Raw genomic sequence first — 26,629 nt, 5'->3', positions numbered from 1 at the left:
TAATACACAAAGGGATGAAAATATACACCTGTTAACGTACAATATTTCTTGCTGTACAGAGACCAGGCTTGCTATGATATAATTCCATTATATAATACAATGAAGAAGAAAGTCTTGTCTGACTCTGATGAGGTAAGCTAACAAAATACCACCTGCATGTCAAAATTCCACTTTGATTTTTTTTATTCCGTTTGAAAAATAATTGTTTAATGTGAAAATAGCTAAGCGTAACCCCTGTATGATGGCTTAGTACACTGCACTGGTGTTCAAGAGAAATGGGGTTTTACTACCTGCTGCAGCTTCGTGCTGCAAAGGCAGTATATTCAGCCCATTGTGAGAGGATAGAGAGTGCCCTGTGCCATCCAAGTGCAGTCCTTCAAACCAGTTGAGGAGCAGTGGGTGAAATTCCCCCCACCCTCCAAACCAGAGGGCATACGTGGTACATAAACTTTGTGCACACTGTCTGTATGGGAGTGAATTTCACTCCACATTTACAAACTCAGAGAAGTTCTAAACTGCTTAAAAAAAAATGGTGGTCATCATGTTTCAGAAATTTTAGGGGTAGGCAGAAAAATGTGATTGAAAAAACAGCAAGTTTCTCAGGGTTCTTATGTGGAGCACCTTCCAAAGTGACAGAGAGAGAAATACAAAGAACTGAAAGTATAAATACAGTATGTAAGGAAACAATTTCTCAAATGTGTTTATATTTTAATGTTGTACGACTCATATTTTTTTGCTCAAAGGAAGAAGAGAAAGATACAAATGTGCCAGGGACGTCCACTAGAAAAAGGAAGGTAATATTTTCCCTTACTTTGCTTCAGTGATTTATATCACTGTAAATAACTCCAAAAAAGGATTATACAAGAAACATTAAAAACTGAAATGCTCTAGGGTGGTATAATCCAGTCTTTAAAATATTATGTATCTTCCCCCGTGAGTCAACTTTAACAGTAGTAGTTTGTTTATTAGCTGTAATGTTAAAAACATTTTTACCTGTTCCATTATGTATTACTGGTTTGCTAATGATGTGTCACACCTTAATTATTTTCATTTAATCACTTTACTCTTTAATTTGTGAAAACAGCTAGGCTGATTAATATACAGCAATCACTATTGCTATTTCAGGATCATCAACCCAAGCGGAGGCTGCGCAACAGAGCACAGTCATATGATGTTCAGGCATGGAAGAGACAATGCCAGGAGTTGTTAAATCTTATTTTTCAGTGTGAGGACTCTGAACCTTTTCGCCAACCAGTGGATCTCCTTGAATATCCAGTGAGTATTTTAGTGGGGGCAAGACTGGTCATAGTTTGCATACTTGGGATGAGAAGGAGTTGCAGCTATCTTTTTCAACAGTGTTTTATCAAAATCACTGTAGTGGATTTAGTCTCATCTAGGCAATCTGACTCAATTCCTGAGCCTTTGGTCAGCTGGAGTAATCAGGATAAACTTAATAATTTGAAGCTCATGATCATACCCTTATGCTTCTGAGATAATTATATAGTTAGATTTTTACCAAAGCAAAATGGTTATTTTTTGGCATTTTTTTACATGTTAATATTTTAATTTTAGGCAGAGTTGGCAGCTGTGCTTATGAGACCCTGTTTTCAGTAGCTTATAACCTAGCTAAATTCTAACTGTTGAGGCGAGAATTTCCATACCAGTTTTCTGCCTTAGGCTAAATTACTTTTGTAAATTTCAGCAAAAAACCCAAAAACATTTGTGAGAACGAGCTGTGGGAAAAATACAAAATTTGGCAGGTGATAATCCTGGTGTCAAGGATGTGCTTTGTGTTGTCCTTGCGAAAATCCATCCAAGTTTGGCCATATTACAAACTTCTGAAAATTGCAGTTTACACATACTCAGCAGAGGTTTGTTAGAGACCGGTAGCATTATTTTCCAAAGATATTATCTTAAAAATTTAAAAAATGGACACAAATCAGACGTCAAGAATTATAACATTCAAAAACCAGTCGGAGAACACTTCAATCTCTTTGGTCACTCGATGACAGACCTAAAAGTGGCAATTCTTCATCAAAAAAACTTCAAAAAAAGACTCCAGCGAGAGACAGCTGAATTGGAATTAATTTGCAAACTGGATACAATTAACTTAGGCTTGAGTAAAGACTGGGAATGGATGTGTCATTACACAAAGTACGACTATTTCCCCATGTTTATTTCCCCTCCTACTGTTCTTGTCAACTGCTGGAAATGGCCCACCTTGATTATCACTACAAAAGGTTCCCCCCTCCCCGCTCTCCTGCTGGTAATAGCTCACCTTTCCTGATCACTCTTGTTACAATCTGTATGGTAACACCCATTGTTTCATGTTCTCTGTGTATATAAAATCTCCTCACTGTAATTTCCACTGCATACAGCCGATGAAGTGAGCTGTAGCTCACGAAAGCTTATGCTCTAATAAATTTGTTAGTCTCTAAGGTGCCACAAGTCCTCCTTTTCTTTTTACGGATACAGACTAACACGACTGCTACTCTGAAACCTGTCATTATACATGAATCAGTAATAGCTGTGCTCAGAATGTATAAAGTACTATAAAAATGCTAAGTGCTCTGAAAAAACTCAGACCCTAGACATCTCAAATTAGGCACCCAAATTTAGTGTTTCAGTTCCCTGTAAAATAACAATATAATCATCATCGTATCTCCTAAGGGTTTTGTAAAGAATAATTCATTAAAGTTTGTGAATCACTTAGATACTACAGTGGTGAGTGTTATAGAAAAGTTTGTGGGGAAATTAATAATTCTGTACTCAGTGTAGAATTTGGATGGTGTGCTGTCATTAACGTGTAAGCTACAATTGAATGATGAGAATTAAAAAAGCCAGAATAACTGCTCATTGACTGAACAACATCCCTCCTGTGCACTGAGTGAGGAGAGGTCCAGTAGAAAAATTAGTATGTGATATGTAATTAAAGTCTGTGTCATGATGCATATGCACAAGGGGGACAAGCTTAATTCTGGCATTTTGTAACTTTTTAGTGCTTAATTCTGCAACACTAATGTCTTTTAATATGGGGGGGGGTTGTGTAATAATAGTATTTTAGGTGTTTTGTACTCTGTATAGCTATATTTTTTTTTACCATAGCCTCTGCCTGAATAATCCAACAGTCAGTCATGTTTACTCTTCTCTGGAGGTTGTTAATTTGATAAGATGTTCCTTCACATTTTCCTTCTAAAGTTGTCACTAGAAGCCTGAAAGGCCATCAGTGTTCACAGAGAATTCATCAAACATTTCACTAACTGATCCTTATCTAAGGATGGTTTCCCCATTGATTGCAGAAATTGAAAAAAGTCCAGCACTGTCTTGGATTTAGATGTATGTTGGAAAGTTCACCAAGTTATCCTTGGTTTATAAAAAATTAAGTGTACAGAAATAGTAGCTGTCCTGTTGTGTTAACTGTTGTTTTGGGTACATTTGTGAAAGTTCTTTGGAGCAGTCTTAATCACATTAGAACAGTGATGCGCAAACTTTTCCATTTGCGTCCCCTCCCTTGCCAGTACTGGAATCTGTTCGTACTCTTCTCCCCATTACTGCACAGCCAGCCAAAGCTTCCTCAGCATCAGAGCTTGGGCTGAAGGCAGAGCTGGGGTTGGGACGGGATGGGGATGGGGCTAGGACTAGAGGCAGAGCTGGTCTAGGGGTGGAGAAAGAATGAGGGCAGTGCTGGGCAGGGGGTGGAGTGGAGCTGGGGCTGGGAACAGAGCAGGGTTGGGGGTGGAGTAGGGCTGGGGGCTGAATGGGGTTGTGAGAGGAGCGAGGCTAGAGATGGAGCAGGGCTGGAAGCATTGCGCTCTCTCCCTGCCCTTGGTGGGGGCTGGCCTGGGCCCTGCCACACCTCCCCTCCTACCTCTGAATGTTCCTCCACACCCCCATAAATGGGCGTGCCCCACAGCTTGGGGACCATTGCATTAGAAGCTAGGTTACTCCCTTGTATAGAATTTTCATGCAAACAGAGAGTGGTATTCTCACTGACTATTTAAACTGTTAGGACAGGAAAGTAAAACATGGATTTTGATTTTAAAGGTTAATTAGGAGTCTTACTGTAGCCCACAGCAAGAATTAACATGCAGCCAAACTGCCCCAGAAGCAGAGAGTCATAATTCCTTCTTTGCCCCTTCCCCTCGACCCCCCCCCCGTGCACGCACACACACACACACACTCTCTCTCTCTCTCGCTGCAGGAGGAAAGTAACCTGCCACTGGATAGACCAGTAAAAGATTGGCTGAACAAGTGGTGTGGTGGTAAAAAATGAAGTGGGAAACTAACCTTAACTAAACTCCATATTCTCCAAATGAGAAGTGGGTTTTACCTTCAACTGAGCTGAGCTAGCTGGTGCACTGAGCAGCAGAGTTGAGGCACTGCCTATGCTGTGGGGCTGCCTGCCCTCTTTTACTGGAGGGGAAGAAGCAGTCCCAGGGAAGTTGCTTTCCCTGCCTCTGTGACATGATGCTGGCATGTAATTATGTGAGATCAGCATACACCTACCTAGGAGGCATATTCTGCCACCCTGCCTCTCAGTGAGTAGTACTTTACTCCAGAAGTACAGTAGTCCCACTGATGTTTTTAACCTCTTTTGCCAGTTTTACCACAACATTTCAAGTTTTGTAAACTTCCAACCAGCTCTAATTACAATATTATATGGTTGCAAATGTTTGTGCACATCTTGATAGCATTACTGTATTCTTTCCTTTAAATATAAATGTTTTTAAATATATTTTACTTGATCCTCATTACCTCCTGCTTTCAAGGTATTAGTTGCATATTATCATGCATTGATAAGGTTTTCATGTTGCTGTCTTCTTTGTTGTGAGCCATTGAGTTTTGCTTCAACTTGCACCTTTTTGAAGTGAATGTGATATTTAGCTGTAACTTACATAAAATACTATATAAGACTTACTGTGCTTAAAAAAACTAAATATAATTTTGATATAACATAATCTTTTGGGGATTAATTTCCAAATTACTTCATTTGGACCTGAGTTCAGAGACAGAAAGTTTTTCAAATGTTCACTTTAGCCATGATGATTTTCCCAAGGTCACACTCTATTTAGATGATTTTTCACTTACACTACATTTAAATAGGAATGAGCAGCTATTGTAACTGCAGAACATTTGAGTGTCAAATTTAGTTGCCTTGGAAATCTTGGCTTCCTCAGCATTGCTCTGAATTTAACAGGATGGAGAGCACGTCATTAGCATACTCCTGCTTCCAGAATTTTCCTTAACTTAGATTTTTCTTCAGTATTGATTAGGTGTCTCAAGGTAAGGTATTGAAAATTATTAAAAGGAAAATAAGTGCTTCTTTGTTGGGAAGACCCTGAATAGGGTCTTTCTTGTCAAATCTCCAACTATTATGCCTTTGAGGTAATCTAAACTCTCAATACCAGCCAGCAAGGAGCATACTTCTTTGGCTCAGATTTTGCAACAAGGTAGGCAATAGTAATAATAAAACAAGACTTATCCTTAAGAATCTGATACTTCCCCCTAGATCCACATACATATGTGTCCTCCATTTGGACATGATTTGGTTCTGAAGATCTGATGCATGAACTTAATCCTCTGAGAGAGTGTCTGGGTCTTCAAAACCTTCTTGTAATGTAAGAGTTCTCCCACTTCCCTTCTAGTCTGGAAGAAATTATTGGTTTAAAGAGAGGTCTGTTAAGCCTATAAAATTAGTATAGGTTTTGTTCCCAGCAAGGATTAAACAATATTTTGCTATCAGTTCCCTAAATTTGTGTGGCCTTCATTTTGGAGGCTAGTAGGACTTTTCAAGGATCTACTGTAGACTATCACCATCATTCAAATTATTTTTTATTCAAATTCATTTTTTAAAAGCAACTGTGCTGAAATTCTAGGTGCTTTTGATAAAGTTTGGGAGTTGTTGGACCATCCAGGGAAAAAAGTTAGGGGGAGAGATACAAATGCCAACCTTTTGTTCATAACTGCCTTCAATTAGAATTGAGATTGTTCTCTTCCTACTGCATTCCTGCTTTCAGTGAGGCTGAGGCACATCCCTATCTTAGATATCAGAAAGGGTATGAAATTATTAAAATAGAGCTTGAATTTTCTTCTTGTTGAAGTTGTTCATTTACCAAATGGAGTTGATTTTGTACCAATGTTGCTTAAAATGCTCAAGATTAAGGTCAACTCTGCCAGGAGCAACATTGCCTCTTTTGGATCAGGAGGCAGTGCTTCCCTAGAATAGATCTTGAAAGATGCTTTTGTGGTCTTCCATGCAGACTTTTAAAGTTGACATATAATTTGCAAAGCTATTCTAATTGACAAGTAATTTTGTCCTACTGAATGAGAGATGCTGGACCCAACAAAAATAATTTCTGTTACATGTTGATTTGTTAATCATTTTTATAGGATTACAGAGATATTATTGACACACCAATGGATTTTGCTACAGTTAGAGAAACTCTGGAAGCCGGCAATTATGAGTCTCCAATGGAATTATGTAAAGATGTCAGACTTATTTTCAGCAACTCTAAAGCTTACACACCAAGCAAAAGATCACGGGTAAGGATATATAATTTACTCACCCAAATTCTTGATATGTATTTATTGAAGGGAAATTCACATACCTCAGAAACACACAAGATAGTAAATTATTTTTGTCAGAGATTAAATGTTAAAACAAAGCTGGGGTATTTCTTAACTCCAAAAAGTTTAAATGCTTATTCCATCATAAATATTATTCCTATTATGTGACAAACAGAAGAATGTTCAGCAAGCCACAGTATAAATTAGAAGAGTGTATTTTGGTCATTAAAGGCTTGAAAGTTCTGTGCTGCTACTACCTTGGATTTTCAGTTATCACCTTTGGGATGAGGTGTAAATGAATAACTATTTGAGACAAGGTTGAAAAAGTGATAAATTGTGTAGAGGGGGAGGGATGTGTGGAAAATGTGGTATGATTGGACACACTGTAACAAAAATATTTCACAGATATTTGTAAGAGGATAATAATTGATTCTCCATAACTGAAACTGCCTTCAGAAATCCCCACAGTTGGAATTACACAAATCTCAGAACTTTAGTTAGCCTAGGAGAGAACAGTGACATTCTGCACTGTTCAGTGGTGTTCACTGACACTGATAGGTGGCATTTTCCTTTTTTTTTCATCTGTCAGTTGATTTTGGAATTGCTGGTCACTGAGATAGTAGCTCTAAATCAGTGGTTCTCGACCAGGGGTTTATGTATCCTTGGGGGTATGCAGAGGTCTTCCAAGGAATACATACTAGGAATTGCCTAGTTTTACCACAGGCTACATAAAAAGCACTAACAAAATCAGTACAAACTAAAATTTCATACAGTGACCTATTTATACTGCTCTATATACAATACACTGAAATGTAAGTACCATATTTATATTCCAATTGATTTATAACTATATGGTAAAAATGAGAAAGTATGCATTTTTTCAGTAATAGTGTGCTGTGACACTTTGGTATTTTTATGTCTGATTTTGTAAGCAAGTAGTTTTTAAGTGAGGTGAAACTTGGGGGTACATAAGACAAATCAGACTCCTGAAAGGGGCACAGTAGTCTGGAAAGGTTCAGAGCCACTGCTCTACATTTTCTCTTGAAAAAAAATTTCCTTCACTTTAAGTACTTAGTCTTCTGGTTTGAGAAATCCTATGGAAGTAAAAGCAGCACATAAATGTATTGGTGATGCAAACTTCAGCATGCTACTAGTGGCCTTTCTTCTGCTTATCAAGGGCTAAGCACTAACAACTAATTTTGAGACTTAAAAGGAGTGCAGTCAAGTATGCTGTGCTTGAGGGTTTATTCACATGTGTGACTGGTGCATTCTCCTCCAAGTCTTCTCATTTACTGTTATCCTAATATAGGAAACAAATTTCTTAGCAGACAACATCAGTCCTCCCTACTTATATCATCCACCAGAACTGGAATGCTGTTACCTCCATACCTCTCATCACTTTATTTAGAAATTCAAATGGTAGGCTTTTATCTTCAGTAATTTTAAGGTTATCAAATAAGGTTATTCCATGTGCTTGTGGAGTTTGGTGTTTTCTCTATACACAAGCTATATACAGCACAGTGGAAGTGGCTTTCAATCTGGTTCCAGCATTCATTGGTGTTTCAGTCCCATTCAGTACCTCTCATTTTGGATTACTTGTACTTTTCTCTGAAAAGTATACCTGATAGCTGCTTATGTCTGTCTCCTAGCAGGTCAGACATCAATTTTTATTTATCCATTTGAAAAGCAAGGTTTTAAGAGATTCCTTCACTTGTATCTTCTAGTGAGGTGTTTGGCAACTGTCACACCTAACTGTAATATCTAGGAGCTGGACTGGCTGCTTGGTGCTTTTAGTGAGCTCTTAGCTGTTGTGTCTGCCTTCATTTGTCATTTTCCAGGTGCTTTGTTCCTCCTCCCCCTGCAAAAAAATACTCTAGCCAGTCCATTTGTTAGTTTGTTTTCCCAGATCTATGGCAACTGTACTCTATTAACTGAATATGAAACAAACTCTCATCTGCTAAGTGGCTAGGATCAGGTCTCTCCATGAATCATCCAAACTCTCTGTAGGCTTATGTGTAAAGACTAAGGGAATATCTGAGGCACCCAGGTAGTCCATTTAATTAGACCTGTGGCAGTGCTTGCAGTCCACTTTCTCTCTCCTCTTGGGGTGGATTGCTGCTGCTGAATAATGTCCTGATATGGGGATATATGGACACAACTTAATGTGGGAAAAATGAAATTACTTAGCACTAGATTACTGTGGTTCTCGAAATGTATTCCCATCACAGATGCACGTTGATACTTGTTCCCTTTTACATCAAAGCCTGTAGTCTATAAAGGAAGAGAGGGAGAAGGCCTCAGGGAGAAGGCCATACACCTCTTTCTAACCTCTTCCTTTGTGCCAATCTCTATATTTTCACAGGGTCATGGCCCACTTTTGGGTAATCTGCTTTGATGGTTCAAGTTAGACCCTCAAGAGTACAGATCTGTGGAGTCTACCATACATTTCATTTCATTCTTACTTAGACATTGAAACATCTCTTCCCTATATTAATGTGTGTAGTTTTCTAAACAGATATTGTTATAGCTATTCAGTAAAAACAAATGCTACTGGAAAACTGTGAACCTTAAAAGATTTTTTGTATTGTTTGCTTATTCCATCCATTGGCTTCTCTTTTTAATAGATTTACAGCATGAGTTTGCGCCTTTCTGCTTTCTTTGAGGAACATATAAGTTCCGTTCTATCAGATTATAAATCTGCTCTGCGCTTTCATAAAAGAAACACAATAAAGAAACGAAGGAGGAAAAGAAGAAGAAGCAGTTCTGTTTCCAGTAGTGCTGCATCAAGGTACATTAATTTCTATAAGATAATATGAAATGCTATATAAGTTTGAGCTATCTAAATAGTAGAACTTGTTGTGGTGTTTTTTAATACTTCTTTTACTATTCCCTATATTGCAGAATGATATATTTGATATGCAAGTCCCTATGATGTGGAAGATTTTTAAACTTTAACTAAAGCTATCCTAGTATAAGTGATTAAAATTCAAATAACAGCCAAACATACAGTAAAACACATTGCTAGGATAGTGACGGCATCATGCTTTGTCATATAACTAGCATTTACAGTGATTCTTCACTAAAGATTCACTTTTCAGGGCTCACAATTACATGAAATTCCACTGTAAATGTCATATTTTAACGTTTTTCGTATAGAAACAATTGTTTTACTCCCACAGTCTTAGACACTACCTAGCATATTGTTTTATTTATCCTTGTAGAATATTAAATGTGGCCATCCAGATTACAAATCTTGCTTCTATTTACAGCCCTGAAAGGAAGAGAAGGTTAATAAAACCTCAGTTGAAGGCAGAAACCCCTGGTGCCTCCTCATCTTCAGTTCCTGTACGTTCAACAACACTGAGACACATTGCTGCTCAGATGAATGGAAAAGTAGCTGAATCTTCCTCTTTGGTGCGGACCAGAAGTAATAGGGGGATAACAGATACAGCTGTTACAGAACAACCATCCACTTCTTCAGGAGGAAAACCTTCAATTACAAAACCCAATACTACTACAGTGTCAGGGAAAACAAGTAGGTTTGAAAAGCATTCATAATTTTTGCAGCTTTTTAAATTTAAAAGTTTACTGTTTCTAAGGGTACTTCTACAGTAGGAAATTATTTCAAAATTATTCTATTTGAATTTTCAGAAGCAATTTTATACATTCGGTCTTCTGTGTCCCCACTAAAGCGCATGAATACGGCGGAGTGCGTCCACAGTACTGCGGCTAGCATTGAATGTCGGAGCAGTGCACTGTGGGTAGCTATCCCACAGTTCCTGCAGTCCCCGCCACGCATTGGAATTCTGGGTTAAGCTCCCAGTGCATGATGGGGCAAAAACATTCTCACGATTGTTTCTGGGTGCGTGTCATCAGTCGCTCCTTCCTCCGTGAAAGCTATGGCAGACAATCGTTTCACGCCTTTTTGGCGTGCAGACGCCATACTGCTTTCAGCAGACAGTGCACCACTGTTCTCCTGCTACTATGAGTTCACCTCGTATTTCCTCTCATCTTTCTATGTAATCTCTAGTATCTACTCTTTCTCTTCCTCATCGAACGCTTCCGCTGCCAATTGTGCTCGGCCATTGTGAATCGAGCAGCATAGCTTCCACCACCAACTCTGCTCTCCCGCTCTTGCCACACTACCAAGCTTCTCCATGTTTCCTGGGGTCTCGCCTCCGTGAAAGCTACAGAAGACAACCATTTCCTGCCTTTTTTCGGCTATCGTGAACAGAATAGCACCTCTTCCGCTGCCACTCTGCTCTCCTATGTTTTGCCCCCTTTTACCCATGCAGGCGCCATAGCCATGGAGCCCACTCAGATCTCCGCTGCACATTTGACCATTGTAAATACCTCGCGCATTATCCAGCAGTATGTGCAGTACCTGCAAAACTGGGTGAGGAAGCGACGACAACGCGATTACTATACTGATGAAGACATGGGCACAGATGTTCCTAGAAGCCCAGCATGTGGTGATTGGGAGATCATGGTGGTGTTGGGTCAGGTTCATACCATGGAATGCTGATTCTGGGCCCGGGAAACAAGCACAGACTGGTGGGACCGCATAGTGTTGCAGGTATGGGATGATTCCCAGTGGCTGAGAAACTTCCAGATGCGTAGGGCTATTTTCATGGAACTTTATGACTTGCTGTTCCCTGCCCTGAAGCGCAAAGACACCAAAATGAGAGCAGCCCTCACGTTGAGAAGCGAGTGGCCATAGCCCTGTGGAAGCTTGCATTGCCCAACAGCTACCGGTCAATTGCGAATCAGTTTGGAGTGGGCAAATCTACTGGGGGGCTGCTGTGCTGCAAGTAGCCAACACAATCATTGACCAGCTGCTATCAAGGGTAGCGACTTTGGGAAATGTGCAGAGCACTGTGGATGGCTTTAATGCGCTGGGGTTCCCTAACTGCGGCGGGGCGATAGACGGAACACACATCCCTGTCTTGGCCCCGGAACACGGGGGTGGCCAGTACGTAAACCGCAAGGGGTACTTTTCCATGGTGCTGCAAGCACTGGTGGATCAAAAGGGATGTTTCACCGACATCAACGTGGGATGGCCAAGAAAGGTGCATGAGGCTCGCATCTTCTGGAACTCTGGTCTGTTTGAACAGCTGCAGGAAGAGACTTACTTCCCAGACCAGAAAATTACTGTTGGGGATGTTGAAATGCCTATAGTTATCCTTGGGGACCCAGCCTACCCATTAATGCCATGGCTCATGAAGCCATACACAGGCACGCTGGACAGTAGTAAGGAGCTGTTCAACTATAGGCTGAGCAAGTGCAGAATGGTGGTAGAATGTGCTTTTGGACGTTTGAAAGCATGCTGGCGCAGTTTACTGACTTGGTTAGATCTCAGCACAACGAATATTCCAATTGTAATTGCTGATTGTTCTGTTCTCCACAATATCTGTGAGAGTAAGAGGGAGATGTTTATGGCAGGGTGAGAGGTTGAGGCAACTCTCCTGGCGGCCAGTTTCGCACAGCCAGACAACAGGGCAATTAGAAGAGCACAGCAGGGTGCGCTGCACATCAGAGAAGCTTTGAAAGCCAGTTTCATGACTGGCCAGGGTATGGTGTGACAGTTTTGTTTGTTTCTCTTAAAGTTACCCGCCCCCTATATATATGAAAGAAAATAAAGTCACAATTGTTTAAAAACCATTCTTTATTATTTGTTGCACAAAACATTGAGAGAAATCAGAAGCTAGACCCAGGAGGTGGGGGGGTATTGGGTTAGGGCGGTGGAGGAGGAGGGAAGGACAAGTCCAGAAACCAAATCAAAATTTCAGATATGACAGCTTTCTGCTGCTTGTGCAATCCTCTGGGATTTGACTGTGTGAGTCCCCATAGCCTCCCCCCCCACCGCCCGTGTTCTTGGGCATCTGGGTGAGGAGGCTATGGAATTTGGGGAGGAGGGAGGGTGGTTATACAGGGGCTGCAGCGGCAGTCATAGTCTTGCTGCCTTTCCCGCATTAGATCCACCATACAGCGGAGCATGTCAGTTTGTTCCCCCGTGAGCTTGACCATAACATCGTGCCTGCTGTCATCGTGCATGTCCCTCCTCTCTTTGTATTCATGTAACGCTGTACGCAACTCCACAATTGTTTACCTCCATGCATTCAGCTGGGCCTTATCAGTGCAGGAGGACAGCATGAGCTCGGCAAACATGCCGTCCCAAGTTCGTTTTTTCTGCCTTCTAATCTGGACCAGCCTCTGGGATGGAGTAGATAGGAGCCACATTGAAACATTTCCACCTGAGGAAGGAGAAAAAGGGAGGATAGTATTTTAAAAGATACATTTTAGAGAACAAAGGGAACACACTTTCTCAGTGAAACAGGCAATTCATAGTACACAGCATATGTTCTTTCTGTACAAGATCGCATTTTGCCTCTTCTACTGAAGTGCCTGCCACTTTGGTGTGAGTAAGCCATCACATGTAGCAGGGCAACAGAATTCAGCTTGCAGGCATCCATAGTAAGCCCTAAGGGCATGCGGGGTTCTGCTTCTTCTGCATTAATTTCAATGCTTTCAAACTGCCGAGCCCCCTTCCCCAGAGCAAGCAATGCTTGGTGGGTTTGCCATATAAAAAGGAGGGCCTGTGGGCTTTCTGGGATGATCGCTTCACACATCACCCTCCTTCCCCCACCACGTGGCTCCGATGAGGCTATGAGCAGGGATGAGTCCTTTAAACTAAATGCGAACAGCCCAGCGTGGCTAGGTTTCCCCCCACCCCCCACTGCGTGGCTCCGATCAAGCTCTCACTCACCAGAAGTGCCTTCTCCAGGGTCATGGTCCGGGAGCATGCCTTGGGAGTGGGGGGAGGCTATTGGCTCCAGCGTTAAGAATAGTTCCTGGCTAGGGGGAAAACAGATTCCCCATTTGCCGCCTATGCACTGTCGTCCTCCTCCTCCTCCTCTTCGTCCTCGAAAAACTCATCCTCTTCGCTCCATGCTACTCACCCCTTGCAGGTGTCCACGGACAGTGGTGGGGTAGTGGTGGAGTCACCCCTGATAATTGCATGCAGCTCATGGTAGAAGCGGCATGTATGGCGCTGTGACCGAGAGCGCCCGTTCGCCTCCCTGGCTTTTTGGTACGCTTGCCTGAGCTCCTTGATTTTTGTATGACACTGCTCTGTGTCCCTGGAGTAGCCTCTTTCTGTCCTGGCCCTGGAGACTTTAGCGTAGGTATTTGTGTTTCTTTTCTTGGAATGTAGTTCTGCCATAACAGATTTGTCTCCCCAACGTGCAGTGAGATCCAGTACCTCCCGTTCGGACCATGCTGGAGCTCATCTCTGAATCTGGGACTGCGTGGTCGCCTGTGATGGTAGACTGTGCTGATGGTCACTTGTGCTGACGGTGACCAAACAGGAAATTCAAAAGTGCCCAGGGCTTTTACTGCCTACCTGGCTAGTGCATCGGAGTTGAGAGTGTTGTCCAGAGCGGTCACAAGGGAGCATTCTGAGGTAGTTCCCGGAGGCCAATAACATTGAATTGCATCCACAGTATCTGTAACCCAGAACTGCGATCTCGATTTTAGCACTATTCCACTTGCCAAGGTGAAGTACAAAAATCGGATTAAAGAGCCCTTTAAATCGAAAAAACTGGTTTGATCATGTGGACAGAATCAGTTTTATTTCGAAGTAACTCGGCTAATTCCGAAATAACCACATACTGTAGACCAAGCCTTAGATACTAGTACATTTGTAGCTGTTTCTTAGTACTGCAATGAGGATTAAGAATGGGTACTGTGTATTCAAGTTAACAATCTCAGGAAAACTCAAAGAGGGAGACTAAAAGGCTCAGGATTTTGGTAACAGAACATGGAGACGTTCCCCTCTCGGTAATTGGTTCAAATATGGCACAGCTCAGTGGTGACTGAAAGCCATTACCTTCCTGCTGAGCTAGATAAGATTTACAAAAATAATATAAACCATTATAATGAATGATTCAGTATTGCTTATACAATGTTTGTCTCTCTTTAGTACTGGAGAATTCCACCAAACATTCCAAGAACCAGAATATTCTATCCATTCCTAGCCAATCCAGTTACAGCCACAACACTAGGAATAACTCTTCAAGAGAAAATGTGGAGAAAGATAAACAAATTAAACGTAAAATGAAATCATCCACTATTAATCAGCAAGGTAAGGGTTTTTCAAAATATTAGTTACATTTCATGTAATACAGTGGCTGTAGTTGCACTGCAATTGTCTTAAGTTCATAGGCACAGGCTCCATGGGTGCTCCGGGGCTGGAGTGCCAGTCAGCTCCTCCCCCTCCCTCCTAGTGCCTCTCAACCGCCATGGATCAGCTGTTCAGTGGTGTGCAGGAGGCACTGGGCGGAGGAGGAGGCCAAGTGCGGTGTGCTTCAGGGAGTGGGTGGAAAGAGGAGGGGCAGAGGAAGTGGGGACAGGAAAGGATGGGGTTTTGGGGAGGGGTGGAGTGGGGGTCGACCACCCACTGGAATATTAGAAAGTCAGAACCCCTGCTTAAATTCCCTGTGGCTGTTTGTAATAACTACCATTAATTCACATAATCAGAAGGTTAACTACATGACTGAATTACTCCATTAAAATACTCCTTTGATTTCATAGTTAATATAAGTGTTTTTAGAATCCAGATATATTTACATAGTGTTTATACTGTAATTACATCATCATGTAGTCAACTTTCTGTTTGTATTAATTGTAATTGCAGATATTAAGTCACATAACTGTGATGTGCAAATATAGGGCCTATCTATAAAAAAGGGAAATAAGGACAATCTGGGGAATTACAGACCTGTCAAATTAACTTCAGTATCTGCAAAGGTAATGGAGCAAATAATTAAGCAATCAATTTGCGAACACCTAGAAGATCACAAGGTGTTAAGTAACAGTCAGCATTGATTTGTCGAGAACGGATCACGTCATACCAACCTAATAGCTTTCTTTGACAGAGTAACAAACCTTGTGGATGGGGGCAAGCGGTAGATGTGGTATATATTGACTTTAGTAAGGCTTTTGATACTATCTCGCATGACCTTCTCATAAACTAGTAAAATACAACCTAGATGGAGCTTCTATAAGGTAGGTGCAAAACTGGTTGTAAAACTGGTCCCAGAGAGTAGTTATCCATCATCCACTGTCAAGCTGGAAGGGCATATTGAGTGGGGTCTCACAGGGTCCAGTTCTATTGAATATCTTCATCAGTGATTTAGATAATGCATAAAGAGTACACTTATAAAGTTTGTGGATGATACCAAGCTGAGGGGAGTTGCAAGTGCTTTGGAGGATAGGATTATAATTCAAAATGATCTGGACATACTGGAAAAATTGGTCTGAAGTCAATAGGATGAAATTCACTATGGACAAATGCAAAATACTCCACTTAGGAATACACAATCATTTGCACATATATAAAATGGGAATGACTGCCTAGGCAGGAATACTGCAGAAAGGGATCTGGGGGCTTATTGTGGATCACAAGCTAAATATGAGTTCACAGTATAACACTGTTACAAAAAAAGCAAACATCATGCTGGGATGTATTAGCAGGAGTATTGTAAGCAACAAATGAGACCTAATTCTTCCGCTCTACTCCGTGCTGATTAGACCTCAGCTGGAGTATTGTGTCCAGTTCTGGGCGCCACATTTCAGGAAAGATGAACAAATTAGAGAAGAGCAACAAAAATTATTAAAGGTCTAGAAAACATGACCTATGAATAGGGCTCCATGTCTGTCACGGAGGTCATGGAAGTCACTGATGCTATGACTTCCGCAATCTCTGTGACTTCTGCAGCAGCTGGTGTGACTGGTCCCAGGGCCGCCCAGCAGTTGGCTTGGGGACAGCCACATTGAGCACTGATAGAGCGACTCCATAACTAGCTGCTCGGGCAGCCCCACAGCCAGCTGCACGGGCCGCTGCTTGGTGCCCCCACCTGCCTCACAGCACCCTGCCTCCCCCTCCCCCAGCTAAGATTTAGTCAGGAGTATATAGTACAAGTCATGGACAGGTCACGAGCAGTGAATTTTTGTTTATTGCCCATGACTTCCACTAAAAATACCTATGATTAAATTGTAGCCTTACCTATGAGGGAAGATTGAAAACATTGGGTTTGTTTAGTCTGGGGAAGAGAAGACTGAGAGTGGACACAACAGTTTTCAAGTACATAAAAGTCTAAAGATACTCTAAGGATAGGACAAGAAGCAATGGGCTTAAATTGCAGCAAGGTTTGCTTAGGCCAGACATTAGGAAAAATTTCTTGTCAAGGTGGCTAAGCACTGGAATAAATTGCCTAGGGGAATCTCCATCCTTGGAGATTTTTAATAGCAGCTTAGACAAACACCTGTCAGGGATGGTCTCGATCAGGGGTCGGCAACCTTTTAGAAGTGGTATGCTGAGTCTTCATTTATTCACTTTAATTTAAGGTTTTGCGGGCCAGGTAATACATTTTAACAGTTTTAGGTCTCTTTCTATAAGTCTATAATATATAACTAAACTATTGTTGTATGTAAAGTAAATAAGGTTTTTTAAATGTTTAAGAAGCTTCATTTAAAATTAAATTAAAATGCAGAGCCCCTCCCCCCCCCACCGGTGGCCAGGACCCGGGCAGTGTGAGTGACACTGAAAATCAGCTCATGCCATAGGTTGCCTATCCCCGTCTATACTTAATCCTGCCATGAGTGCAGAGGACTGGACTAGATGACATCTTGGGGTCCCTTCCAGTCCTAGAATTTTATGATTTTATCTATAGTTCTAATACTACATGTAGCTCTTTGTGACCCTCCATGTGGCTCTCATGGAGTAGACTTGTGAACAGCAACTTCACTTGCCATTCTCAGAGAACTCCGACCAAAATGTGGAAACTGCTGAAATATTTTTCCCTTGCCCCTGAACAGCAGGAAAGAAAACGTGTTGCTTAGAACACGGTAAATACAAGTGGTACCACCACCTTCTCTAGAGCATCTTCCAGTAGGAAGCTGTGGGGAGAATGAAAACACGCATTCCTCTCTCTCCTGCCTAATAATAGGGAGGAGGAGAAAAGGAAAAACAAGTCTTTACCCCATCTCTTCTTGGAGAAATAGAGGTTTTTTTCCCCATGAGGCAATGTTAATGTGTGGTGATTCTGAGTCACAGTGATGTAACATCACATACCTTGCTGCATTATTATATCATAAAGATTTTTGAATAATATGAGGATTGTTGTTATGAGTGGGCAATGTCATCTGATGCTTAATTTCTGGAGAGTCACTTTCAGATTGATTAAAATTGACCTATTATCAAATTGCTCTGTAATGAAAAAAGCCTGGTTTTTTTTGAACTGTGTCACATGGAGAGCATTTCAGTGCCACGGGTGTTCATAAATACTTCCTTTTAGATTTAGATTATTTCCTTATATTTATTAAAAGTATTTATCCAAACTGTAGACACTGTACATATATGAAAAATATTAACAAAAGACACAATATAGACTAATATTCTCCCACATAATCCATTTGGTAGTTAAGAACTCCTCATAAATAATAACCCTTTCATTGTCGTCAACAATCCACTTCTAACTGAAAAGTGGAAGAGAACAGATATGCTTTGCAGCATATCCTGGATTTCAGCAAATCTAGGCTCTTACGGTCTATCAAGGAAAGTGAACTCCAGACTTGTGAACCAACCCGTCATAGAGAATGTCCAGCCAGTAGTTCCTGCCCTACAAAATCATTAATTATTATTAATTTCTGTTGTGGTAATATCTAGGAGCCCCAGTCATGGACCATGACCTCATTATACTAGGCACTTTACAAACACATAACAAAGAACAGTCCCTGTCCTAAAAAGCTTATTTAGCCCTACCACCTCTGCTAGATCACAACTGCTGTATTATTGTAAGAGAGACATGGATGGTGAGGTAATATCTTTTATTGGACCAACTTCTGTGGGCGAGACAGACAAGCTCGCAACCTGACACAGAGAGAGCTCAAAAGCTTGTCTCTCTCACCCACAGAAGTTGGTCCAATAAAATATATTACTTCACCTACCTTGTCTCTCTAATATCCTGGTACCAATACAGCTACAACAACACTGCATACAACAGTGGAAGAATGTGATATTGTAACGTGAGAGAGGTGGTCTCAGATATCCAGAGCCCAAAACATTTAGGGTTTTATAGGTCAAAAACAACAACCCAAAAGCCAGTGCAGAACTCTGGCAACTGTGTAAACATACCTTGATGTACTGTTTAGCAAGGGGTGGATACATTCTGCAACAGTATACCTTTGTGAATGCTGGAATGCTCAAGGTGCTGCTCTAGTCTCCATTTAACAAAAATGTGGTCAGATGTAGCTGCTCCACATCAGAAGAGAAGTGATGTTAATGAGTAACTGGTTTAAATTGAAAGATGTTATTGAACTGGAAAAGTTTTTCATTTACACAGCAGAAACAAGAGAAAATCTCAGGATTGGTGGTGTGGAAATCAGATATGAAAACCACAACTCTTAAATGTTTCTCATTGCCAGGATATCACTTGTTTTAGTCCCAAAGCTTCCTGCAGTCCACAAAAATTTGGCATCCAGTCTTTTATTTTTGAAAACCATTTACATCAAAAATAAAGAATAATGGATCCATAGAAACAGAAAGCTTACTTTAAAAATGCTGCTGGACTCATTGCTTTAGTATATTTCCTGCATGAATAATTATTTTTATTTCAGTTTTTGGGTCTCTGTCACACATGTCCCACATTTGGGCCTTCACAGATGAAGGCAGTTACGGTATGTCATCCACTCAAACAGTATTTTATAAATAGTGAATGGAATAGTTTTATCGGGGCCATTGGGAAATAAAGAATATAGAATTCTCTTACATATTATTACTCTGTTATTTCTTTACAGCAGACTGCAAAAATAATGCTTTGGCATCAGGAAGCATTCAGATAAATGGACATGGAGGGCAACCTTCAAAACTTCCAGTTAAAAGAGGGCCTGTGCGGAAACTGAAGATAGAGGCTAATAGCAGTACATGTGAAGTGGTGCACAAGAAAAGAGGTAGAAAACCAAAAAAGTTACAAATTGCTGAACAGATGAATGCAGAGCAGAATTCAGTCCAGACCACCAGGGACATGGTAATAGAAGAACCCTCAGTTTCTAGTGCATGCAATTCTCTTTCTGAAAATAATGTGAAGGAAACTGTATTACAAAAAAAAGGCCGTGGAGGCAGAAAGCCAAAAAGAAAGACACAGACAAGTCAACCAGACTCAGACCTTCTAGTCCCTGCAAATGTTAAGATGCAGACAAGAAGCAGAAGGAAAAAAATGGATGAACCTGTAGAAGAAGAAGGATCTGAGGAACTGAAAGATTCTGAACCTCACATGAGAACTAGAAACCAGGGTAGGAGGACAGCCTTTTACAATGAAGATGACTCTGAAGAAGAGCAAAGGCAGCTATTGTTTGAAGACACCTCTTTAACTTTTGGAACGTCTAGCAGAGGCAGAGTCCGAAAGTTGACTGAAAAAGCAAAGGCTAATTTGATTGGTTGGTAACTGTTACCAAACATATTCCTTAGAATGCTATGAAGCAGGTACAGTTAAGGAGTGAGCAGAACAAAGACTTCTGCTCCCCTGCTGCTATTATGGATTAGAAGAATATGTTGTGATTTGAAAAAATGAGCAAAAAAGAAAACTAAGAGAACACTTCTTTGAAAGAAATATATATTTTAAACTTTTGCTATTTATTGCCCTCCAGATAGGTTATGCATTTCAACAGTCATTTTGGTCATAGTTAAGAATAATTGAAGACCTGTAAATAAGCAATTACTGACATTTTAAAAGTGAGAACTCTTGAGCAGTGCAGAGTATTTCTGTGATTAAACAAAGTGATAGAACTTTTAATGCCACAAACTGAGAACAGAAGTCTATTTTTGACCAAGCAAGGTACATTTTTATTGATTGCAGAAGTCATGTCTCCCAGGAAGGCAGATATTGGCAAAGAGTGGCAGTAAATTAAGGATTACGTTTCCATTAAGGACAAATGCAAAATTACCAAATTTTGCTAATCTGAAAATGTTTAATTTGAGTAGTGATGGAACATTCAACTGCAAAAGAAGCCTAGCACAGGCTGTTGGTTTATCCAAGTTCTGCCAAACAGAGAAAATGTAATCACAATATATAAATATATATATATATATATATATATAATATATCCACATTGGAAAAAGTTTGACTAATATGTCTAATTTTTCAGACCTTGATTCTTGTATCAATCACTAAATCTCTGTTTATTGTGCCAAAGACTGAGAATCAGTGCAGTGGAAAGCCTTTTTTTCTTTTCTCTCTCTCTCTCTCTCTTTTTTTTTTTTTTTTTTTTTGAGTGTCAGTACTGCAAACACTTTTCAAAAACAAAGAAGACTGTGTATCATTCTATATAGCAAGTTGTTATAAATTGTGCTGAGATGTATCCTCTTTTGGTACTTAAATAGAAAACAGGAATGCACTGGTGGGATCCTTTGACAGATATGTTTTAGACAAAATTTATAATTGGTTAAAGGATTCAAGGAAATTACAGGAAAAAGTATGGGCTTATGATGTTTACTTTCTGATCTGAGTTGATGGTTTTCTACAACTTCTGATATGTTTAGTAAACTAAAAATGACTTACAAAGAAGTGTGTATGTGTAGATTGATATATACACAAACACATACATATACAATATTACCCAGGTATAGATTCTCTTTTTCAGGTTTTTTTAGATAGCACTAGAATTAAAAAAAGAAAAGAAAGAAAAAGAAAAGAAAAAAGTAAATTTTAAATGTCATACTTTATAGTTTAATTTTAAGGGGAAGATTGGTTATTTTCAATTATTAAAGGTTAAAAAAGGCCAAATCACTTTTTATGCAATCATGTTTTATACAATGGTCTCATTGCACATTGTGTTTTTTCTGCACTTTTTACGGTATACTTATCACTCTGACATAAGTCAATATACACCCTAAAGAAAAATTACATTTAATGATTGTGCCTTGTATTCTATTATTTCTTGCATCCTTAGTAAAATTAAGTTGTCTATTGTAAATGATAACTATATGACTTAGGGGAATGTATTACTATATATACTGCTGTGGAAAAGAAAAGCAGTTATTTATTTGTTTATGGTACATTTAGTTATTTTATACCTTAAAAATAAACTTTAATACCATTTTCTATTGCTTAAAAGGTATTGTCCAGTTTAAAAAAAGTATAGAAATAGTAGTATTTTCTGAGATCTGGTATGGTACAAAAATGTAACCAAAAATTTCAGATACATTATTTTGGGGTAGCACAAGACAGTGTGTCATGACCCTGATTTAGAAGAATAAAAATTGAAAATTAAATATTAAAAAGTAAAGCCTAGTGCTGAAAACCCTTACTCATACAAGAAGTCTTCATTTACAAGACAAGTCTGATGGACTTGAGTGCAACTGCTGAAGAAAGAATTTGCAGGATTTAGGACCTTTAAACTTGCACAGATTCTCTTTATTCATTCTGAGCCAAATCCTAAACTCATTATTCTGTTACAACAAAGTCTGTTTAAGAAATTCCTGAGCAAGAAAAACAGTAGATGGCCCAAGAAGAGTAGATATTAGCTATCATTTACCTATTATGGATAAAAACTAGTAACCCATGTACTTGACATTTTTAGTATTGATTTATGTAACTATATTCATTATACGTCTTTATATGAAATTAAGTAAACTATTTTCCGGAGCCTGACTTGATTACTCTGACTCTGAGTTTGGGGGGCATGGATTTGATTAATTTGATTTTCATCTGTTTATTTATTTTTTCTAACAAATGTTTCTTTACTATTAAAATACAGTTGCTAAACATATGGTAAGGAGGAAATTATGGTTGTACAGTGAAAAATAGTGTATTTCACAGTTCAAAACTAATTCATTTTAGTGTGAGACTTGACAGTTAATTTTAAGGATCTCATTGGTGATTAAGGCAATCAGTTTCAAATGTGTAATTTCCTGATGTTATCTGCATTGTAATATAAAAAATAGAGTATATCTAAAATTCAACTTCTGTATTTACACTATTTGTAATGTTTTATATGGCATGATTATGTATATATTTATACACAGAAAATACTGTATGTAATGTTGGAGAATGGAATAGCACACATTCCCATTACATTATATGAAAACTGTACACCTTAAAACCACAAGAATAGAAGGCCTTATCTGCAAAACATAGATACATTGTTCCCTTTCTATAGAGATCTGTGACATTAAGCTACAGGGGTTTTTTTTAATTGACATTTAGAAATATTGACATTGTTTCCTTTTTAAATAGATTGTGAATGATTTGGGTCAGTTTTTTTAATAGACACAACACTTTAAAAATTATGAGAAGTAATATCAGATTTATTAAAATATATATTTTTATAATTTAGCTTCTTTAGGTTGTAAAAGTTTATTTATGAGAATTAATACCATACATTCATGCTGTATGTCCTTTTTTTGTTTGGAAGAATGTATTTGAGATATTTGCAACATATTGTACCAACAAAGAAAAAGAGCTTTTGATAACTAAGTCTGAAGGTATTAAATGTGAGCAATAAGCTGAGGTTCAGCAACCTGAAAGAATTTCAAAACTATAGTTATGTGCATGTAATGGATAATGTTATCTCAAGTATCTAACAAATAATTCAAAAATGGAATATTGAAATAATGTGTGTTTGTTTCACATATAGATTGTAAATATTATATAAATGTGTTTTATTGATATACAATCACACTAATCTTACAAGTCTGGCAGCAATGAACACAACTTTATTCAAATCCATTGATATTTGACTTTTGATATGGGGATATTCAATTGTTTTCTCTGTTGGTTGTCGTTAAAGTCAATATTTACCAACAATTACCACTGAGTGGTATTAAAACCACAGTATTTTCTATCTTTAGATTAGGAAATAGCTGCTGTTTCTCAGATACCATTATATTCGAAATGTTTACTTTAACAGCAGTCACTGTACCTTTGCCTGAATACTGAACAAGTATTTATCCTGTTTGTTTCCATTGATATTTTATTATCCAAGAATTGAACTTGAAGAACTTCATTACAATATTGTTCCGCATTTTGTCATTATTCAGCTAAGGTTCTTGTCATTGTGCTATAACCAGTGATCACAACTGTACAGAAAATGTCTCTTGTGATTAGACTGCTGTGATATATACTTGCATACATTTATTTAGTGTTTCAGATTGTTGTTAGACTTGTAAGATTAAGTGGGTTGAATTTAATATTGCTATTTTATATTTGTAAAATATTGATAAAAGGACCCTCATGCAGCATGTCAGATGTATTAACATCTATAAAAATAAACTATCACCTTTACGTTGTGTAGCAGATAGCTTATGGGCTGTATTGCTGTACCCAGTATTTTTCAAGTATCAACGCTGGGCGCCTGGTCCAGAGCCTTTTGCCATATATTAAAATATTATGCAGACTAAATCAGTACATCTATTTGACAACTGGAAGTTTGATACAATTTGTACATCACACTATTAAATCTCTCTTGCTCACATTTACTTTTAGGCCCTGATCCAGCAAACACTTCCGCACATGTTAAACTGTTTGCGACTCCTATAGAAGTTACACATACTTAACTGAATGAGCGCTGTAGGCCTCATATACAGTAGACTCTTTTTAGCCTATCTTTAATGATTCTGTGAACTCACTTTGAGCATGACTCTAGCTAAAGTTTTTTGACATATTGCTGTATTTTATCCTAATTCCCGATCTTGTTCTTGCACACTTTAACTGTGTTCCACACTAGCTGGTCAAACTGTTCTTTTCAGCTAAACACTGCTTCTCTCTTTAAAAGGAGTTTAAATGCAATTCTGTTACACTGGTGAAAGCTGAAAGGAGAGAGGGCCTTAACCTCACCTGGAGACAACAAAAGCTCATTTTCTCTGTTGCCTTTTACTACCTAATGAAGGCAAAAATGTTAACTGTAAAATTATTTGATAATATATTTTGTCTATTTTCCCCAAAGTTCTTGCAGCTGATTAGTTTCCAGGGACACCTAGGTATTGAACTGATAAAAGGGCTGTTACTTTTCTGCTGTACATTATTGTATAGAAATGTGTTTGTTTATATGCAGAAACAGTGTATTAAATTTCATATAAATTGGCCAAGTCTGAAAATTTATTTCTGATAGCAAATCCAACACTCTTGTTGTTTTAACTTTACATAATTTCATAGTTTTTAGACAGGAACGGGGCTCTTACTTTCTGGTATATTTGGGGGGAAATTTGGGTAGCTTTTAAATTGAAATTAACCTCTACATGTCTCACCTGTTTGTACTAACTAGTATGGGAACCATTTTTGCTATTTATTTTAACAGTATATTTGAGCGGAAAAACTACTTAAAGGTTAGCTTTTTATAATTTGTTTTATTTAAAAAGAATACCACAGAAGAGGGTTAAACTTCTTGTTCTGAAGACTACAACAGCATCAAGGCACTCCAGAGAATCTATGCGGCAATAAGATAAAGATAAATTTTAGGAATTAGCTGTGACAGGCTATTTGGGGGAAATTATCAGGGGGAAGGGAGACAGTAGGTCTTTGGAACTTTTTAAATGCAGATAAATACATCAAGAAATTTGCTTAATGTGATATAAACAATACATTGTCAGAGTGGAGGTAATATTTTACTATGACTTTCTACACTAAAAAAAAAAAAGAATAAGCTCCTACAAACTGGGAGTAGAAAGGAATATTATCCTATCAGCACCTACTATGTACACATGCACATAAGGCACACCTACTATTTTGTACGTGAAGTGCATGTTGATTTACAGATATAGTGAGAAAAAATGCAAAGTTACATTTTTGGACCATATTAAAACTGCAAAACCATCTTGTTAAAAGATCTTGAATGAATTATTTATACCCTGTCATTTATAACGTTTAGACGTGTAGAATGTAGCTCAATTTTAAGGAAGTGACCTAGAAGGGTTAATTTTGAAACTGACACATTTTCAGATTAAAAATTATAATGCTTATTTTGTACAGAATTATGTAAAACACAAATCTGGTGTATGTAATGAATAACAAACAGTTTGAAAACAATAATTCTTTAGCTTTATCAAGGTCTTTTTCTTCCAGAAATCTGGATTATCATGTTATAACCTGCAGTATCACACCAGGATAAACAGTGCCCTTTCTTTTTGTACATATTGATTGGAACTTTCTTTACTGTTATGTGGACACTTTCTATGTTAGTTTTGATGCATAATACTTTGAATCCTTTTATACAAACTAGAATGTATGTGTAAGAATTACTGTCACTGCAATGTAGTAACTACAAACTTATTTTTAAATAAATAGAAAACTTGTTTTTCTAAGTGGTTCTGCAGTGTTTCTGTTATTTCTATGTAAAAGTCTGTTGATTTGTATAATGGGAGAAGTACATCACAGAACAGCCTAAAATCAACTTTGTTCTTGTTTTTTTCTGAGCATGCAATTGAAAGGAGTGGAGGCACATCAGCTGGTGCTGCAGCATTTCAGATGTGATGTGTGGAGATGAATTTTTTCATCCTTAGTATATTGTTCAGAGTTTGGCATTAATCAATGCAGAGCTGACACAAGAGCCTAATCTCTGCAACTGTTGTCTGATTGCTACACATCCTGTGGTTTAAAGATTCTGGGAAGTAGTGTGCATCAGGATCAGCCTCTTCCTCCATGATGCAATCACATTCCTGTCAGAATTGTGCTTATAAAGAACAGAGAAACATAATATGTAAAATACCTACACACAAGAAATATAGGGCATATATTTTCCAGCTGTGGACTCTTAAGTCTTTTGTACATCATCCCTTTCAAGGATGCCAAATCACAAGCACTCTACATATAGGGATAAACACAGGCCTTCCATATCTGCAGCCCAACTTTTTAACTGTCAGGTTGGCTCAGAAAAAAAAAGAGTTTTTAAATGCAGCTCCCTGTGGATTACCTTTCTCCTGCCCTGTTCTCTGTTTTTCTATTTCTCTGTTCTTCATAGGAAGCTGCATCCCTTTTCATCTATATTACTTAACTGAAATCTCAGACAA

General features: G+C 38.7%; 1 protein-coding gene across 5 annotated transcripts in view; it reads left to right on the top strand.

Annotated features, from left to right (window-relative positions):
* LOC119853819 (pleckstrin homology domain interacting protein) overlaps nt 1-25,924 on the top strand; it is a 311,916-nt gene extending 285,992 nt beyond the window's left edge. For 4 of the 5 annotated variants that reach the window (XM_038397318.2, XM_043510549.1, XM_043510548.1 and 1 more), the window contains 8 exons: nt 60-132; nt 744-794; nt 1,126-1,275; nt 6,391-6,543; nt 9,192-9,355; nt 9,837-10,102; nt 14,549-14,710; nt 19,426-25,924. In XM_038397318.2, coding sequence (XP_038253246.1) covers nt 60-132; nt 744-794; nt 1,126-1,275; nt 6,391-6,543; nt 9,192-9,355; nt 9,837-10,102; nt 14,549-14,710; nt 19,426-20,072 — 1,666 coding nt within the window. In that variant the 3' untranslated portion in view covers nt 20,073-25,924. The remainder of the gene's footprint in view (nt 1-59; nt 133-743; nt 795-1,125; nt 1,276-6,390; nt 6,544-9,191; nt 9,356-9,836; nt 10,103-14,548; nt 14,711-19,425) is intronic. The other variant, XM_038397319.2, reaches the window with a different exon arrangement.
* The last annotated feature ends 705 nt before the right edge of the window (nt 25,925-26,629 follow it).

Source organism: Dermochelys coriacea, chromosome 3 (assembly GCF_009764565.3).
Source record: "Dermochelys coriacea isolate rDerCor1 chromosome 3, rDerCor1.pri.v4, whole genome shotgun sequence".
NCBI classification, from domain to species: domain Eukaryota; kingdom Metazoa; phylum Chordata; order Testudines; family Dermochelyidae; genus Dermochelys; species Dermochelys coriacea.
This window is presented reverse-complemented; position numbering and strand designations above follow the sequence as displayed.